The 18,208-nt window shown below is 57.9% G+C and overlaps 1 protein-coding gene across 1 annotated transcript; it reads left to right on the forward strand.

Annotated features, from left to right (window-relative positions):
* The first annotated feature begins 4,257 nt into the window (after positions 1 to 4,257).
* On the forward strand, positions 4,258 to 18,000 carry IQCN (IQ motif containing N). The gene is made up of 2 exons (XM_028086985.2): positions 4,258 to 4,385; positions 5,538 to 18,000. Exons 1-2 carry the CDS (start codon positions 4,373 to 4,375, stop codon positions 17,978 to 17,980), a joined length of 12,456 nt encoding a protein of 4,151 aa, XP_027942786.2. The 5' UTR covers positions 4,258 to 4,372; the 3' UTR covers positions 17,981 to 18,000.
* The last annotated feature ends 208 nt before the right edge of the window (positions 18,001 to 18,208 follow it).

The raw sequence follows: 18,208 nt of genomic DNA on the forward strand, positions 1-18,208 counted from the left end.
GCTAGAACCCTGGACTCTTGCCTGCCTCCCAGGAGCCTTGGGTCTAAGTGGAGGCCCTATGTGTTCACTAGCACGTGACGTGGGGCTTTTTGGAAACCACAGATCCAACTCCCTACTTGAACCCTTTATGGAAAAAAGTCCTTGAGTGCATCTGGCCTGGGAAAGATCAATGTCACTCCAGGCATCTCCCTACCCAAACTCTACTTCTTTCCCTTTTGGCCTCAGGGCCTTTGCATGGCTACAAGCCAGATAACACTTCTTCCCTCAGCTACCCAGCTGACCTTCGCTCAAACTCAGCTGCGGTTGTCCTCCTGGTCCCCAACAACCCCCAGGCTGGGCTAAGGCCTTCTTGGGTTCCCACAGTGCTGTGCACTTCCACCATTATTACCTTGACCACCCTGGATTTGTGTTTAGCTCACGGAGGGCATGGATGAGAGCTGTCCTGGTCATTGTTGAGACCAAGGACATAAGTTATGTCCAAATGTCATGTCTCTGGTTTTGCCCAAAGCTACACCCACAGCGTGGAGAAGATGAGGGGCTAACTGCCGAGTAAGGTTGGGTGTCCCTGCTTGCCTCTTGCTCTGGTGCCTCCCAGTGGCTCCCCAGGGAAGCGAGGCTGCCGGGCCAGGCTGTGTGGCTTTGGCAGGACCCTGCTGAGCTGAGGCCAAGATGTGTGTCAGCCCGAGCCTGGCCAGCAGTGATTCATACCAGGCATCAGCCTAGCCCCAGGAGGTGAATGGGGATGGTGGCCTCACTTTCCCCTTCATGACTATGGCTCAGAGTCAATACCCACTGTTGCCAGTCCCGTACGGGGATGCCAAGGGACCTTGGGCCCAGCTCCACCCTAAGGAGCCCCCATCCTCAGAGCCAGACACGGATACCCGCCTGGCCTTTTAGGATGTGAATCAGAATACGAGAGCTGTGCCTCCTTTGCTCTGGACCCTCTCGTGGCTCCCACGGGGCCTGCTTGATAAAACCCAAACTTTTTTTTTTTTTTAAAGATTTTATTTGAAGACAGAGAGAGAGAGTGGGAGAGGGAACACGAGCAGGGGGAGTGGGAGAGGGAGAAGCAGGCTTCCCGCGGAGCAGGGAGCCGGATGAGGGGCTCGATCCCAGGACCCTGGGATCATGACCTGAGCCGAAGGCAGACGCTTAACGACTGAGCCACCCAGGCGCCCCAAAACCCAAACTCTCATACTCCTCTCTTAGGTCCCACCTGTTCGGTACTCCGCCTCCTGACCCTCTTCTCCTTGCCTCCAGCCACACCAACCTCCACATCCCCTAATCATGCCCGACTTCTCACGTTGGGGCCTTTGCTTGTGCTGTGTCCTCCACCAGGGATGCCCTCCTCCCAGCTCTCCTACTCCTCCTTCTCCTCCTGTGGGACTCAGCCCATCCACCCCCCCCCTTTGATTCCTTCCTAGCCATTTCACATACTCAAATTATTTGAGTTGTGTGTGTCCCCAGGCCCAGATCAGGTCTCACTACAAAGTTAGGTGTTCAGAGGCACCCAGCAGGCCCAGTCGGTAGAGCACGTGACTCTGGATCTCAGGGTTGTAAGTTTGAGCCCCACGTTGGGTGTAGAGATGACTTAAAAGTAAAATCTTTAAAAAAACAAAAACAAAGTGAGGCGTTCAACCAATGCCCAAGGTATGTGAGACTGAGTTTGCCTTGAGACACATGTAGGGGAAGAATTTGGGGCCCCTTCTCTGCTCAGAGCCCTAATTTTCTGTTCAGTACAGGCAGGCAATATGTAGCAACCCCCATGAGCCTCAGCTCTGATCTAGGTCCTGCCCCCCACAGGGGGTTGGCCTTCTAGAACCCCCTTCCTCCAGGAGCTGATGGGGATTGGCTGGAACTTGGCTGTGAGTCACAAAGCCACTGTGGGACCAGGGCCCCAAGGCTGGCCATTCGGGCTGGTGGGTTCAGCTTCAGGGGCAGGTGAGTGGATCTGGTGGAGGGTTTGGTGGCACAGAGACTGGGTTGTTCTCCCCTGGCCCTCATCATCCTCAGAGCCCCCTTGGGCCCTCCAGGCCACTTCAAGAAGTGGGTCCGCTTCTCAGCCCCTCAGAGCAGGGGCATTTGGGGCCTCTAAAAACCTGATGGTGGGTTTGTCTGTCTGGGGTCCAGCCTGGAGAATCTATCATGTTTCTTTGGGAGGCTGGGAAAATGGTGTTAGTTTGTGTGACAAGGAAACTGAGACTCAGAGGGGTTTACTCAAAATTGCTAAGCCAGCCACTTGGCTTGCATGTCTGGGGGCCCCTATTTCTTTTTCCTGTCCCCTGTAATCACATTCCTCTCAACTCTGTTGTCTGTTTGTTCACTCATTCTGGTTGAGTTTGTTGAAAGGGTTGAACCATGTGGTTGGTGAAACTGCAGATGCTGGGATAGGCCAGTTCAGATCCTGAAGCTGTTCTAAGTTCTGAAGCTTAGGTGATACTCATCCATCCATCCATCCATCCATCCACTCATCCATCCATCCGTCCACTCATCCATCCATCCATCCATCCATCCATCCATCCATCCATCCATCCATCCATCCACTCGATCCACTCATCCATCCATCCATCCATCCATCCACTCATCCATCCATCCATCCACTCATCCATCCATCCGTCCACTCATCCATCCATCCATCCATCCATCCATCCATCCATCCATCCATCCATCCACTCGATCCACTCATCCATCCATCCACTCCATCCACTCAACCATCTATCCATCCATCCACTCATCCATCCATCCATCCATCCATCCATCCATCCATCCACTCGATCCACTCATCCATCCATCCATCCATCCATCCACTTGATCCACTCATCCATCCATCCACTCCATCCACCCAACCATCCATCCATCCATCCACTCATCCATCCATCCATCCATCCACTCATCCATCCATCCATCCATCCATCCATTCGATCCACTCATCCATCCATCCATCTATCCATCCATCCATCCATCCATCCATCCATCCATCCATCCATCCATCTACTCGATCCACTCATCCATCCATCCACTCCATCCACTCAGCCATCCATCCATGCATAAACATCTATTGAGCACCTATTGTATGTACTGTTCTAGGCATTGGGGATTCAACAGCAAACAAAAGAGACGGACATCTCTACCCATGGGCAGTTCATAGTTCAATGAGGGAGGTAAATCAGAAATAACTTAAAGAAGTAAGAAATATGGTATGTTGGCTTCTCTGGGCCTCAGGTTTCTCTTCTGTGAAATGGGGACAATGACTCTGCCCACCTCCAGGAGAACCAGCCTCAGGCCCATTTGTTGTTATGATCCAGTTCACACTGATTGCTTGTTATGAATGAACCCAGCCCATTTTGGGGTGGGGGTGAAGGCAGGGGCAGGACATTCAGGCCATCACATAGGTGAAGCTAGAATTCTTACCGTGAAAGGAGGCAACACATGGGTCTTTGAAAACAAATCTATTTTGATCATCTTTGTCTTGAAGTTTTTAGTCTATTATCCTGTCAGTTACTGATATGGTTGAATTTAAGTCTTCCGTCAATGGGCATTTGGATGGTTTCTGGTTTGGGGTGAATATGAACGCTTGCACCTCTTGAATGTAAATATCAGGGTGGAATTGACAAGTTGCCTCCAAGACACTAACAATTTCCCCAGTTGGTCATAATGTGTCCACCTTTTCAATTTTAACCATTTTTTGTGGATCTGGACACCATTACCACTGTATGAATATTCTGTTTAATTTAAGCCACCTCCTGTATATAAGCATTTGAGTTGTTTTCAGGTTTTTTTTTTTTAAGATTTTATTTATTTCTTTGACAGAGAGAGACACAGCGAGAGAGGGTACACAAGTAGAGGGAGTGGGAGAGGGGGAAGCAGGCTTCCCCACCGAGCAGGGAGCAGGATGCAGGGCTTGATCCCAGGACCCTGGGACCATGACCTGAGCTGAAGGCAGACACTTAACCGACTGAGCCACCTAGGTGCCCCGAGTTGTTTTCAGTTTTTACTCTTCATAAACAATACAATGATGAACATCTTTGAACATCCTCCTTTTTGCACTTTTAACTGACCCCTTAGCAATCACCTTTTTGGTTATTTCTAGTTGTTTTGCTTTTACATAGAAAAGAACACTAGTATAAACTTCTTTGTACATTCATCTTTGTGGACTTAAAAGTTTTTGGTTTTTGTTTTGAGATGTTAGGGTTTTTTGTTTTTGTTTTTGTTTCTCTTTTAACATCTCTTTTCACATTTATCTTGAGGACAGAGCCAGCCCAGGGCAGTGTTGCTGCACGTTGCATGGGATGAAGGGCTGAATGAAGGCTGCTTCCTCTTGCAAGCTGGCCTCTGAGATTGCACCTTCTCCTCCTGCTCCTCCCCCAACTCTATGGCCCTCCAAGGTATGAAGATGTCTGGGAAAGGAATCGGCTGTTTCAGCCAGAAAGGGGGTGGGGTGGGCTTCTGCCCAACAAGCGTGTTATGCTCCAGGTGACATATCAGGGCTGCTTGGCAGTATCCCAATTCCCTCTGAACCAAGGTGCTTCTGGAAACCATAGTCACCCCCTCATTCTTCTACCCATCCATCTGCCAGTGATCTACCCATCCTCTCTCAGTCATCCATCATCCATGCCGCGGATCCATCTAGCCGTTCATCAGTCTCCCTCTTAGTCATTGATCTCTTCACCAATTCCTTCAGCTCTCTCCGTTCACGCACTCCTTTATCTCCTCAGATCTCATCCCTCCTCTACTCATCATCTGTCCATCCATCCATTCCTCCCTCCTTTACCCCTCCCTCCTATTCATCCATCCACTCATTCATTCATTGACCCACTCCTCCATCCATCCGTCCATCCACTCATGTATCCATTTCCTTATTTATTGATCTGTTCATCAATTCATTCATCAACTTCATTTACCTACTTATTCTTCCACACAACCCGTTATCCATCTTTCCAACCCATCCACCATTCATTTATCCAGATTTAACCATTCAGTATCTAGTCATTCATCCATCTATCTACCCAACTTCCAGTCCACTCAGCCACTCATTTATGAAGCTGGCCACCCACCGAACAGCCCGGAACCAGGCCCTAGGACTGAGACGGGGACACAGAAATGACTCAGAGCTGGTTCCTGCCCTCTAGGAATTCACAGTAAATAGAGAGAGGCAAATAATAACAACACACACACACACACATACACACATACACACACGCAGAGAGACAAATAGGAAATTTCCAAAACAGTGTGATCAGTGCAATTCACAGTGTGCTCCAGATATAAAGGAAATTCAAAAAGCAAGAAGGCGGTTGGCACTCAGCTGAGAATGTGCACTATCGCCAGTGTTGAAGTGACCACAGGATCATGAGGGAGACATAGGTACCAAAGACCACCTGGGCAGGTGGCTGGGAGAGACAGGGCCTGCAAAGGACAGGAGGAAGATTGCACGGTGTCAGGAACGAGAAGCTGTAGGTCCTGGAGGGCTCGCTCCAGCCAGGAGACCTCTTGTCTGTATGATCCCACTCTGTCCACCTCCCTGTCACCCTCCACAGGCAGAGCTGACCCGCCCAGGAACCAAGACAATGCAGGAAGCAACACTTTACAGTTGTCACCCAATGGGCAGAGCCTCTACCAGCCCCAGTCTGTCTCCAATCTCCAAGACAAAGCAGGGACACTGAGTCCACAGCCTCAGCACAAGCCACTGGCGTCCAGGGAGAGCCTTCTTCAACAGCATGACAAGGACAAGATGGTGCCTCGTCACATCCCACACCTGCGGGCTGTGGTTGAGAGCCAGGCCTTCAAAAACATCCTGGTGGATGAGATGGACATCATGCTTTCCTGTGCAGCCACCCTCATCCAAGCCAACTGGAGGGGCTACCAGCTCCGGCAAAAGCTGATCTCCCAGATGATGGCAGCAAAGGCCATCCAGGAGGCCTGGCGACGCTTCAACACCAGGCGTCTCCTCCGGTCTGGCAAGTTGGTGGGAAAAAAAGTGAGCATGGAGGAGGGCGACATCCCTTATCACACCCCCCAGCAGGTACGTTTCCAGCATCCAGGAGAGGGCAAGCCCCCTGCAGCCCCGCCTGTCATGGTGAGCAAAGAGACCCAGTTCCCTTCCTCCGACACCCTGGCCGCCTGCACCCACCAGCTGGCCCTCCTGCAGGCCCAGCGTGCTCCACCTTGCACCACTGGGGACCCTGGCATCACCTTCCTGCCACACCAGACCGTTGCCGTGAGACTTCCATGTCCGGTGAGTCTAGATGCAAAGTGCCACCCGTGCCTGGGGACAAGAACTGTCAGAAATGCCTGCCTTGTCCACGTCGAAGGGGACATGGTGAAGACCAAGCAAGTAGCTACCATAGCCAGCAAGGCAGGAGCCCCAGGGCCGCTCCCGTGTGGAAGGTGTGCCCAGGCAGTTCACAGATCACTCAAGACCCAAGCCCAGACCCACGTGGAAACAGAGGTCCTCAAAACCCCACTCCAGACAGGCCCAGCATTTGTGATAAACAAGACCCCACCCCAGATGTATCCAGTGACTGCAATGACCAAGACCCCACCCCAGCCATGCCTCGTGCCCACAGTAACAATAGCCAAGGCCCCACCCCAGGTATACCCAGCAGCCCGGATGACCAAGACCCCAACCCAGATGTACCCAGCCGCTGCCATAACCAAGACCCCACCCCAGACGTACCCTGCAGTTGCGATGACCAAGACTCCACTCCAGTCATGCCTGGCAGCCATGATGAACAAGACCCCACCCCAGCCATGCCCAGCGCCCATGGTAACAATAACCAAGGCCCCGCCCCAGACGTACCAGGTAGCCCCAATGGCCAGGAGCCCACCCCAGACATGCCCAGTGGCTGCAATGACCAAGACTTCACCCCAGACATCCCAGCCAGCCACTGTGACCAAGAACCCACTTCAGTCATGCCTGGCGGCCCTGGTGAATAAGACCCAACCGCAGCCATGCCCAGCAGCCCCGATATCCAAGACCCCAACCCAGATGCGCCCAACAGCCTCAATGACCGACACTTCTCCCCAGACGCGACCGGCAGCCATGATGGCCAAGATCTCACCGCAGATATGCCTTTTGGCCTCGATGATTAAGCCCCCAACCCAGACACGGCCTGTGGCCACAATGACCAAGGCTCCACCCCAAATGTGCCCAGTGCCCACCATGACCAAGACTCCAACCCAGATGCGCCCGGCAGCCCCGATGACCAAGACCCCGCCGCAGAAGTGTCCGGTAGCTGGCATGGCCAAAACTCCATCTCAGATGCTCCCCGGGGCCTCAGTGACCAAGACCCCTCCCCAGACGCGTCTGGCAGCCAGGGTCACCAAAACCCCAGCCCAATTTCGCTCAGTGGCCGCCATTCTCAGGACCCTATGCCTGCCACCTTCAGCAGGTGGAAATCTGAAGTCTTCACCTCCAGTAGCTGTGGCAGCTGGAATTCCCAACGCCTCATCCCACACGTGTCTGAATGGACCGAAGGCCAAGGCTGTGGTGAACACAAAGCAGACAGCAGGGATGGTCAGGGTCTCTTCTCACTCATACTTGGCTGAGGGAAAGGTCAAATACTCTAACTCACCACATCTGGGAGCTGGGGCCCCCAAGGCTCCAGCCAAGCCTCCTTTGGAAGCTGAAAAAATGAAGGTCTTTGCCCAGAAGCAGGTGAAAACGGAAACGGTGTCTAGTACCGGTGTGGCCATTGGAATGCCCGGGGCTTCACCCTGGGGGAAAATGGCTGAGGACAGGAACAAGTCCTCATTACAGACACACCTGAGGGCAGATGTGAAGGTTCAGTCCCAGGCGTATGTGCCTGTAGAAACAGCCATGGTCCTGCCCCAGGCCCAGCTGGCCACATGTCCGGCCAAGGCCCTGCCCCAGACACATCTGGATACGTGTCTGGCCAAGGCCCTGCCCCAAGAACGGCTGGCCACCTGTTCGACCACAGCCTCGTCCCAGGGACAGCTGCTTGCCGAACTGACTGCGGTTCTGCCCCAGGCCCATCTGGGCACATGTCTGTCCAAGACCGTGCCCCAGGCACATCCACACGCCAAGCTGACCACAACTCAGGCTCAGACCCATCTGGGCACGTGTCTGTCCAAGGCCCTGTCCCAGGCACATCCACCTGCCAAGCTGACCAAGGCCCCGTCCTTCGCACATCTGGGCACATGTCTGACCAAGGCACAGTCCCAAGCACATCTGGCCACAGGAGTGATAAAGGTCCAGTCTCAAGCACATCTGCCCACCGGGCTGACCAAGGTGCAGTCCCAGGCCCAGCTGGTCACAGAAACTGCCAAGTGCCTCTACACGGCCCACCAAGCTGCTGAGCTCAGTGGCAAGACCCAGTCGCAGCCACTCCTGGCCGGGTTCAAGGCCTCCACCCAGCCCTGCCAGCACGTTGGTGCCCTTGGCACTCTGCCCCGAGCCAAGCCAGAGGACAGACTGACTCAGATCCAGCCCCACAGTTATGTGCAGGGTAAAGCCACCCAGGGCCCACGCCAGGGGGCCTCTGAGACCCAGAGCATGCTGGTGCCTCTGCTGGCATCTGCTGGACACCCCACATGTAACATTGAATCCTGGGGTGACAGTGGGGCTACCCGGGCCCAGTCACCAATGCCCAGCCCAGCCACACCCTGCCCAGAAGAGCTGACTGCCTCCCAGCTCGCCTCCCTGTGCACTGAGCTGGCTGCCGAGATGGGTTCCCAGGAGGACCTCCGTGCCCTACTGGCAAAAGCCCTCTCCCAGGGCCAAGTGAAGGCAGCCCTGAACCAGGCCCTGTCCAAGAAAGTCCTGGGCTCCACGATGGCCAAGGCCCTACCCCAGGGCATGCTGGGCGCAGCGCTGATGAAAGTGCTATCCTGGGGCGAGCTGGGCCTTGCGCTGTCGCTGTCCCACACCCTGTCCCCCAGCGAGCTGCGGGCAGAACTCACCAAGGCCAAGCAGGGGAAACTGGTGGACGTGCTCAGCAAGGCCCTGACAGAGGAGGAGTGGGCCGCTCTGAGCCAGGCCCTGTGTCAGGGGGAGCTGGGCGCTGTCCTGAGCCAGTCTTTGTCTCAGGCGGCCCTGAGGACTGGTGTTGTCCTCCCTAAGGCCACCTCGAAAACAGCAGGAAACAGGATGACTGTGTTCCCAGCCCCGGTGGAGGTGGACCACAGGGGGAGCCCATCGACCGCATGGGGGCCTGCCCTAGGCCCCGTGAGACCACAGCCCAGCAAGGTCAGGTTTCCCCAGGACGGGACCTGGGAGGGCTTCTCCACAGGCTGGCCTGCCGGGTTCTTGGAAGAGATGGGGGATGGGGCCATGCTCGGGGGGTCACCTTGCTCGCCGGTGGTCTCTATGGGTGCCTCCCTGGCTAGTAGAGTGGTCACTGCCATTCATCGTTATCCCCTAGTCGCTGCCCTGGACCCCAGTCTATCATGGGAGATGGAGTCCAGCAGGGGCTCCTCCTCAGACCTGTATCTGAGCCCTGAGGTCAGTGAGGAAAACGTGTGCCTGCCCCCAGGGGCGAGTGAATTGACATCAGATCTCAACCCCGTGGAGAGTGACACGGACCCCAGTTTGCCCAAGCCACCCCACTTGCAGCTGCCCCCCAGCCTGTGGCAGCCGCTCATTGCCAATGGTGTGGGCCCAAGCACCAGCCAGCAATCGGTGGTGGCTGGTGGCAGAGCCCCGAGCTCCCATAAGCCACATGCGGTCAGCAGGGTGGCCCCACATCTGTGGGCGTCGTCGGGGGAGGGCCGGGTGGCCTCGGGTATGCTTCCCCGCACTTCGGGTGGTGGGAGGGCTGTGCATTCCCACCAGTGTGCTGCTGCCTATGGGGGATCTGTTTGTTGCTGTCAGCCCTCCGGGGTCAACAAAGTGTCCTCCAGCATGTACCGACCCTCAGCCACCAAAGTTCCACGACAGCCACCCATGGTCCGTGAGGAGACCATGCAGAAAGCTCAGTCCCCAAATCACAAACGGGCCTCCATGAACACTAGGGAGAGGATCAATAAGGCGACCCCGGGTCCCCTGAGGGCTGCCACTGTGAGCAAAATGTCCCTAACCCAACCCCAGACCCCCAAGGCTGGTGACATAACCCTAGGTCTTTTGCCTAGCTCCATGGCTCCTGGTCCTCACTGGGCACTCAAGACTCAGGCAGATCCCAGTGTGTCCCCAGCCTCCCCAGGCAGGAGGTTTGCACACACCCTTTCCCATACAGCCGTCCCCAGGCAGGAGAGGAATCGAACCCAGGGCACCATTTCCAGTGCACACTGCCCACCGGAGCAAGTGACTGGTCATATACGCAATGAACTGGCGGTCAGTTTGCCCCAGGGTCCAAACAATGACATTGCTGGAAGCCTCTCCCAAGGCTCCACAGACTATGGTCCAAATGTGAGTAACTCCCAGAGCTCACTGCCTAGTTGCAGCTCACTCAACCTCTCCACCATGTCTGTGGCCGGTCTGAGAGATGTCGAACTGGTGGAGCAGGGGTCCTGGGAGGCCCGCTTGGATGGGGATATCCATCTAGATACCCTCCTCTCTGGAGAGGCTGTGGGGAGGCCCCAGAAGCCTAGAGACAGGGAGGAATCCAAGAAAGCGGGCCGGGGACATACGACTCCAAACCTCTACCAACAGCCCTCTGCAGGCTCAGAGCTGATCCCCATTCTGCACCACAGCTCAGTGTCTGGCCGCGTGACATTGAGTGTCCACTGGAGCTCAGATGATCAGGATGAGAGGGATATGACCTCGGGCCAAAGCTCCATGGACCTGAAGGAAAGGTTGTCCCAGAAATCCTACAGGACAGGACTGACCAGAAGTCTGTCTTTGGATAACGTGATCCCTACCACATATCAGCAGCCATCCGCAGCCACTAGGCTGACCTCAAGCCTATCTCAGCCATCGGTAGTCAGTAAGGTGGCCCCAAACCCAGGCCAGCCATTTATGGTCAGTAAGGTCACCCGCAGCACATCTGAATTATCGATGGCTACTAAGGTCATCCCCAGCCTAACTGAGCCATCTATGCCTAGTAAGGTGAACCTCAGCCTAGACCAGAAATCTTGGGCTAGTGGGATGACCCCCAGCCTAGCCCAGCCATCGACGACTGGTGGGGGAGCCACAAACCTAGTCCAGCCATTTGTGACTGGAGAGGTGGCCTCCAGCCTAGCCCAGCCATCTGTGACCAGTGCGTTAGCCCCCAACCTAGCCCAGCCATCTGTGACCGGTGGGGTGGCCCCCAGCGTAGCTCTGCCATCTATGACTAGTGGGGTGGCCCCCAACCTAGCCCAGGCAACTATGACCGGTGGGGTGGTCCCCAGCCTAGCACAGGCATCTGTGACCACTGGGGTGGCTCACAGCCTAGCCCAGCCATCTGTGACCAGTGGGGTGGCCCCCAGCCTAGCCCAGCCATCTGTGACCGGTGGAGTGGCCCCCAGCCTATCCCAGGCATCTATGACCAATGGGGTGGCCCCCAGCCTAGCCCAGCCATCTGTGACCGGTGGGGTGGCCCCCAGCCTATCTCAGGCATCTGCAACTGGTCATGTGGCCCCCGGCCTAGCCCAGCCATCTGTGACCGGTGGGGTGGCCCCCAGCCTAGCTCAGGCATCTATGACCAGTGGGGTGGCCCCCAGCCTAGCCCAGCCATCTATGACCAGTGGGGTAGCCCCCAGCCTAGCTCAGGCATCTATGACCAATGGGGTGGCCCCCAGCCTAGCCCAGCCATCTATGACCGGTGGGGTAGCCCCCAGCCTAGCTCAGGCATCTATGACCAGTGGGGTGGTTCCCAGCCTAGCCCGGCCTTCTGTGACTGGTGGGGTGGCCCCCAGCCTAGCTCAGGCATCTGTGACCAGTGGGGTGGCTCCCAGCCTAGCCCGGCTGTCTGTGACCGGTGGGGTGGCCCCCAGCCTAGCTCAGGCATCTGTGACCAGTGGGGTGGCTCCCAGCCTAGCCCAGCCATCTGTGACCGGTGGAGTGGCCCCCAGCCTAGCTCAGGCATCTATGACCGGTGGGGTGGCTTGCAGCCTAGCCCAGCCATCTGTGACCGGTGGGGTGGCCCCCAGCCTAGCCTGGCCTTCTGTGACCAGTGGGGTGGCACCCGGCCTAGCCCAGCCATCTATGACCAATGGGGTGGCCCCGAGCCTAGCCCAGCCATCTATGACCAGTGGGGTAGCCTCCAGCCTAGCTCAGGCATCTGTGACCAGTGGGGTGGCTCCCAGCCTAGCCCGGCCGTCTGTGACCGGTGGGGTGGCCCCCAGCCTATCCCAGGCATCTATGACCAATGGGGTGGCCCCGAGTCTAGCCCAGCCAGCTGTGACCGGTGGGGTGGGCCCCAGCATAGCTCAGGCATCTATGACCAGTGGGGTGGCCCCGAGTCTAGCCCGGCCATCTTTGACCAGTGGGGTGGCCCCCAGCCTAGCCCAGGCATCTATGACCAGTGGGGTGGCTCCCAGCCTAGCCTGGCCATCTGTGACCAGTGGGGCGGCCCCCAGCCTAGCCCGGCCATCTGTGACTGGTGGGGTGGCCCCCAGCCTAGCCCAGCCATCTGTGACCAGTGGGGTGGCCCCCAGCCTATCTCAGGCATCTGCGACTGGTCATGTGGCCCCCGGCCTAGCCCAGCCATCTGTGACCAGTGGGGTGGCCCCCAGCATATCTCAGGCATCTGTGACCAGTGGGGTGGCCCCCAGCCTAACTCAGGCATCTGCGACTGGTCATGTGGCCCCCAGCCTAGCCCAGCCATCTGTGACCGGTGGGGTGGCCCCCAGCCTATCTCAGGCATCTGCAACTGGTCATGTGGCCCCCGACCTAGCCCAGCCATCTGTGACCGGTGGGGTGGCCCCCAGCCTAGCTCAGGCATCTATGACCAGTGGGGTGGCCCCCAGCCTAGCCCAGCCATCTATGACCAGTGGGGTAGCCCCCAGCCTAGCTCAGGCATCTATGACCAATGGGGTGGCCCCCAGCCTAGCCCAGCCATCTATGACCGGTGGGGTAGCCCCCAGCCTAGCTCAGGCATCTATGACCAGTGGGGTGGTTCCTAGCCTAGCCCGGCCTTCTGTGACTGGTGGGGTGGCCCCCAGCCTAGCTCAGGCATCTGTGACCAGTGGGGTGGCTCCCAGCCTAGCCCGGCCGTCTGTGACCGGTGGGGTGGCCCCCAGCCTAGCTCAGGCATCTGTGACCAGTGGGGTGGCTCCCAGCCTAGCCCGGCCGTCTGTGACCGGTGGGGTGGCCCCCAGCCTAACTCAGCCATCTGTAACCTGTTGGATGGCCCCCAGGCTATCCCAGGCATCTATGACCAATGGGGTAGCCCCGAGTCTAGCCCAGCCAGCTGTGACCAGTGGGGTGGGCCCCAGCCTAGCTCAGGCATCTATGACCAGTGGGGTGGTTCCCAGCCTAGCCCGGCCTTCTGTGACTGGTGGGGTGGCCCCCAGCCTAGCTCAGGCATCTGTGACCAATGGGGTGGCTCCCAGCCTAGCCCAGCCATCTGTGACCGGTGGGGAGGCCCCCAGCCTAGCCCGGCCTTCTGTGACTAGTGGGGTGGCCCCCAGCCTAGCTCAGGCAACTGTGACCAGTGGGGTGGCCCCCAGCCTAACTCAGCCATCTGTAACCTGTTGGATGGCCCCCAGGCTATCCCAGGCATCTATGACCAATGGGGTAGCCCCGAGTCTAGCCCAGCCATCTGTGACCAGTGGGGTGGCCCCCAGCCTAGCCCAGCCATCTGTGACCGGTGGGGTGGCCCCCAGCCTATCTCAGGCATCTGTGACTAGTGGGGTGGCCCCCAGCCTAGCCCAGCCATCTGTGATCGGTGGGGTGACCCCCAGCCTATCTGAAGCATCTGTAACTGGTGACGTGGCCCCCAGCCTAGCCCGGCCATCTGTGACTGGTGGCATGGCCCCCAGCTTCGCACGGCCATCTGTGACTGGTGGGGTGCCCCCCAGCCTAGCTCAGGCTTCTATGACCAGTGGGGTGGCCCCCAGCCTAGCCTGGCCATCTGTGACCATTGGGATGGACCCCAGCCTAGCTAAGGCATCTATAACTAAGCTGTCTAGGAGGAGTGGGGTAACCCCCAGCCTAGCTAAACCATCTATAGCTAAGCCGTCTATGACCAGTGGGGTAACCCCCAGCTTAGCTAAGCCATCTGTGACCAGTGTGATAGCTCCCAGCTTAGGTAAGCCATGTATGACCGATGGTGCGGCTCCCACCATAGCCCAGCCATCAGTGACTGGTGGGGTGGCCCCCAGCCTAGCCCAAGCACCAGTGGCCTGTGTGGTGGCTCCCAGCCTAGTCCAGCCATCAGTGGCCTGTGTGGTGGTCTCTAACCTAGCCCAGCCACCTATGACCAGTGGGATGGACCCCAGCCTAGCCCAGCCATTTGTGGCCAACAGGGAGCCCCTCAGCCTCTTCCAGCCATCTGTAATTGGTGGTGCCAGTTGCGTAGCTGGCCAGTCAGGCTGGGCCCCTAAAGTGGGTTCAAATCTACCATCAAGAGTGAATGCCATGGCCCCTAGTCTGCGTCACCCATCATTTGTGACTGAAGTCCCCTTGAGCACATCATACTCCTCTGCCATTAGCAGCCCGGGCCAAGATCTGACCCAGTCATCTGTGGCTGCTAGGATGGCCCCCTGTCAAGATCCTGCAATGGTTGGTGGGGTGGCCTCAAACGCCCAGGCCCCTGAGTTCAGCGAGGTGTCCCTGGCGTTTCATCAGCTGCTCGGTGTCGGTGGGGGACACACAAGCGTCACTGAACTTTCTGCGGTCACTCTCTCAGCCCCGAATCTCTACCAGGCCTCTGGTGCTAGTGGAGAGGACTCTTGTCTAGACCAGGGAACGAGTATATGTCCTGGGGCTCTGTTCCAGGGCACTATGGCTGTTGGTATGTTCCCACATATGTCTCGGGGGACCCTGGCTGCTGGTATGTTCCTTGGTATGTCTCCAGGGCCTGTATCTCCGGGTATGACAGGGAGTGTGTGCCAGAGAAGTGTGACAACTGGTATGGGCCCAAACCAGTTTCAGATGGCCAGTGGCGTGACTCCCATTGCATCCCCGGCCCCTGTGGCAGGTGCCCCTTTGATTCACAAGCAAGCCTCAGAGGGCCCTGGTTTCTCTCGGGCTTCAGTGCCCAAAAGACTGGGTATGAGTCCATTCAAGTTTTCTCAGGCCAATGCAGGTGCCAACATGCCTCAGGTCAATGTTGATCTCCCAATATCTTTGAACCACCAGCATCCTTCAGTGTCCACAATCATGGCACCCGGTTATGAACAAGGAAATGCTTTCAGCCAGGAGCCCGTGATGGACACAGCTAGTGGCCTGGTGCCAGGTTCTGTAGCCACTAGGATGACCACAGCCATGGCCCCAGGTACCGGGGCCAGTGGTGCGGCCCCCAGCCTTCCCCCAGGATCCTTGATCAGCGGCATGGGCCAGGGTCTTCCTCCAGATCCTGTGGCCAGTGCTGTGGCCCAGAACTTTCCTCCAGGTTCTGTGGCTAGTGGGGTACCCCCCAGTCTAATGGCGACATCTGGGGCTGGTGGGAAGAGACAAAGCTTCATAAGACCCTCAGTGAGTTTCACTGCCCCAAGCCTGATCCCAGGTTCAGTGTCAAGTGGGATGGGCCCAGGTGTGTCTCCTGGGTCTGTGGCCTCTAGTGTGGTTCCAGCCATAGATGCTGGGGGACTGAATCAGGACCTGATTCTAGGGTCCACGGATAATGCAGCTGGCCTGCCATCCACAGTGGGGAATGTGGCCCAGAGCCTCCCCCAGGGGTCCATGCTGATCGGGATCACTCCCCGTCCTTACCATGGAGCCCTGGCTAGGGAAGGGTCTACAACCCCCTTCCAGGCCTCCCATGCCACTGGCCTGGCTCAACTGCATCCCCAGGCCTTGGAATCTAGCGGCACGACCAGGAGAGTACACCAAGTGCCCACGGTCCTACAAAGAGCCTCCCAGTTGAGCCACGCTCTTGAGATGATGCCATTTGAGGCCACAGATGACCAGGCCATGACGAAACCAGAGGACCCGAACAAGGCTGTGTCCCAGGTGTCCATATCCAGTGCAGAGTCCATGGTCCTTGACGCAACCCCGTGGATGTCCCATAATCCCCTGTCAACTGACCACAGCCACGAATTCCTTCCCAGTGGTCAAAGGCCGTTGTTGGAGATGGTTCCTAGCCTGACCAAGTCTCTGGCCAGTGGCATGACTCCTGTCCCGCCCCAGTCCCTGAATTTTGCCAAGCACTCCATGGCTGGTGGCACCACCCCAACTCTGCAGCAGAGGTCAGCAACCAGTTGGGAGGCCCCCAGCTCCCACTTTGTGACTGCTAGCAGGGTTCCCAGTGTGCACATGGAGTCTGTCAAGGTTATTGGGGCCCCCTTGGCTCGACAGGCATCAGTGGCTCACGTGGTGCCCCAGAGCCCCTCAGTGACTCACATGGTGCCCCAGGGCCATGTCCACAAGATGGGGGCTTCTCCCATGGTCTCAGGGTCACCGAAGCTGGTCCATAGCAGTACTATGGCATCCAGTGTGTACCCAGGGTCTATAGCTGGGATGGGGACCCCAAGCACTTCCCAGAGGTCAGGGACCACCTACAAGGCCTCACATGTGCTGTATCCGCCCATGGCTGGTGGGATAGCATCTGGTGGGTTCCAGGTAGAAGCGGTCCCCAGGGCACACAAGAAGCCAGCGTCTGGGGACCTGACTCAGAGAAGCCACAAATTTCTTGGCTCTAAAAAATCCTACAGGTTCATGCATGGTTGTCTTGTCTCAGACATGCTAGACAGTAATGTAGCCAGGGTTGTGCCCTTGCATGAAGTGCAGGAGCACGCCTCCAGGTCCTCACAGGAGAGTCCCGAACACTCCAAGAGCGCACCACCAGCCATGATACCCATCATCCGTACCACTGAGGTGGCACACGACACGACCGCCCCTAAGCTGCCCCTGGAATTTCGGAGGGTGTCTCTGGGCTATGAGTCTTCACCTGATGGTTCCCAGAGGCCCCTTTTTACCCCGGAGTCAATGCAGGGGTTCCGGGATTTCCATAGCGCCGTGGCTCCTGCAGGTAGTCATAGTGCGTCCCTGACTCCCACTGTACTCCAGGGCCCTGTGGACGCTGGCATAGCTGGTGGCCAAGCATGGAACTCGGCCGTCCCCAGTGTAGCCGTCGGGCCCATGACCAGCGCCGCGGCCCCCGGTGGCCCCTGGGATCTGGCCAGGGCTTCTGTGCCCAGGGACACTGCGGGTAGAGAGGCAGCAGAGGATCCCAGACCGTCGGGGGAGCTGGTGATGTCGATGCAGGCTGTGGAGAAGATAATCATCCATGCCGTGGTCACCATCCAGGCATGTGCCCGCGGCTACCTGGTGCGCCGAACCATCAAGGTGTGGCACCGGTGGGCCATCATCATCCAGGCTGTCTGGCGTGGCTACCGTGTGCGGCGGGACTTGGCCCGGCTCTCTCAAGCTGCCACCACCATCCAGGCCATGTGGCGAGGCTTCTGCACCCGCCGGAACCAAACCCAGGCAGCATTGCTCTCAGGCGTGTGGACCAAGACGGACAGCAGGACCAAGTCCATGTCGGACCACCGCTGCTTCCAGTCCTGCCAGCCGCATGTCTGCCCCCTCTGCCAGTCCCTGAGCCCCAGGCTGGGGAACCCGCCCAGCGTGGTGATGCTCATGGGGTCCAGCCCCCGCACGTGCCACATGTGTGGCCACACCCTGCCCACTCGGGTGGTGCACGGCATGGGCCGGGGCTCCAGAGTCCAGGCTGGCATGCCGTGGGCCTGTGGCACCCCGATAGCCTCCTGGAGCCCCCGGCAGTCCCGTTGCCAGCATAAGGCAGCCATGGCCATCCAGTCGGCCTGGAGGGGCTTCACAGTGCGCCGCCAGCTGAGGCAACGGCAGGTGGCTGCCAGGATGCTCCATGCCACCCGGCGCGGCCACCACACCCAGGCCTCCCTCACTACGGATGAGCTCTTGGGACCGGCAGCATGGGACAACTCGCGGCACATGCAGTGGCCAGGCGTCTAGGACGTCGGCTGACTGGTGGGCGGGGGCGGGCATCAGGGGAGGGGCAGTGTGGCTCTCTGGGTCTAACGAATAAAGCCCTCCACGGCCTGAGTCTTGGTTCACCTGTGCTCATGGGGGTGTCTTGGGCCTGGTTCGGGGAGTGGGGGGGAATTGGGAGGATCTGGAACATCCTGGATGGGAGCCTCCAACGATGCACTTGGTACATGGGGTCTGTGGCTGGGATGGGGA

This window comes from Eumetopias jubatus, unplaced genomic scaffold (genome assembly GCF_037043125.1).
Source record: "Eumetopias jubatus isolate StellerSeaLion01/CBP00866 unplaced genomic scaffold, mEumJub1_p1.0 scaffold_1, whole genome shotgun sequence".
NCBI lineage: Eukaryota > Metazoa > Chordata > Mammalia > Carnivora > Otariidae > Eumetopias > Eumetopias jubatus.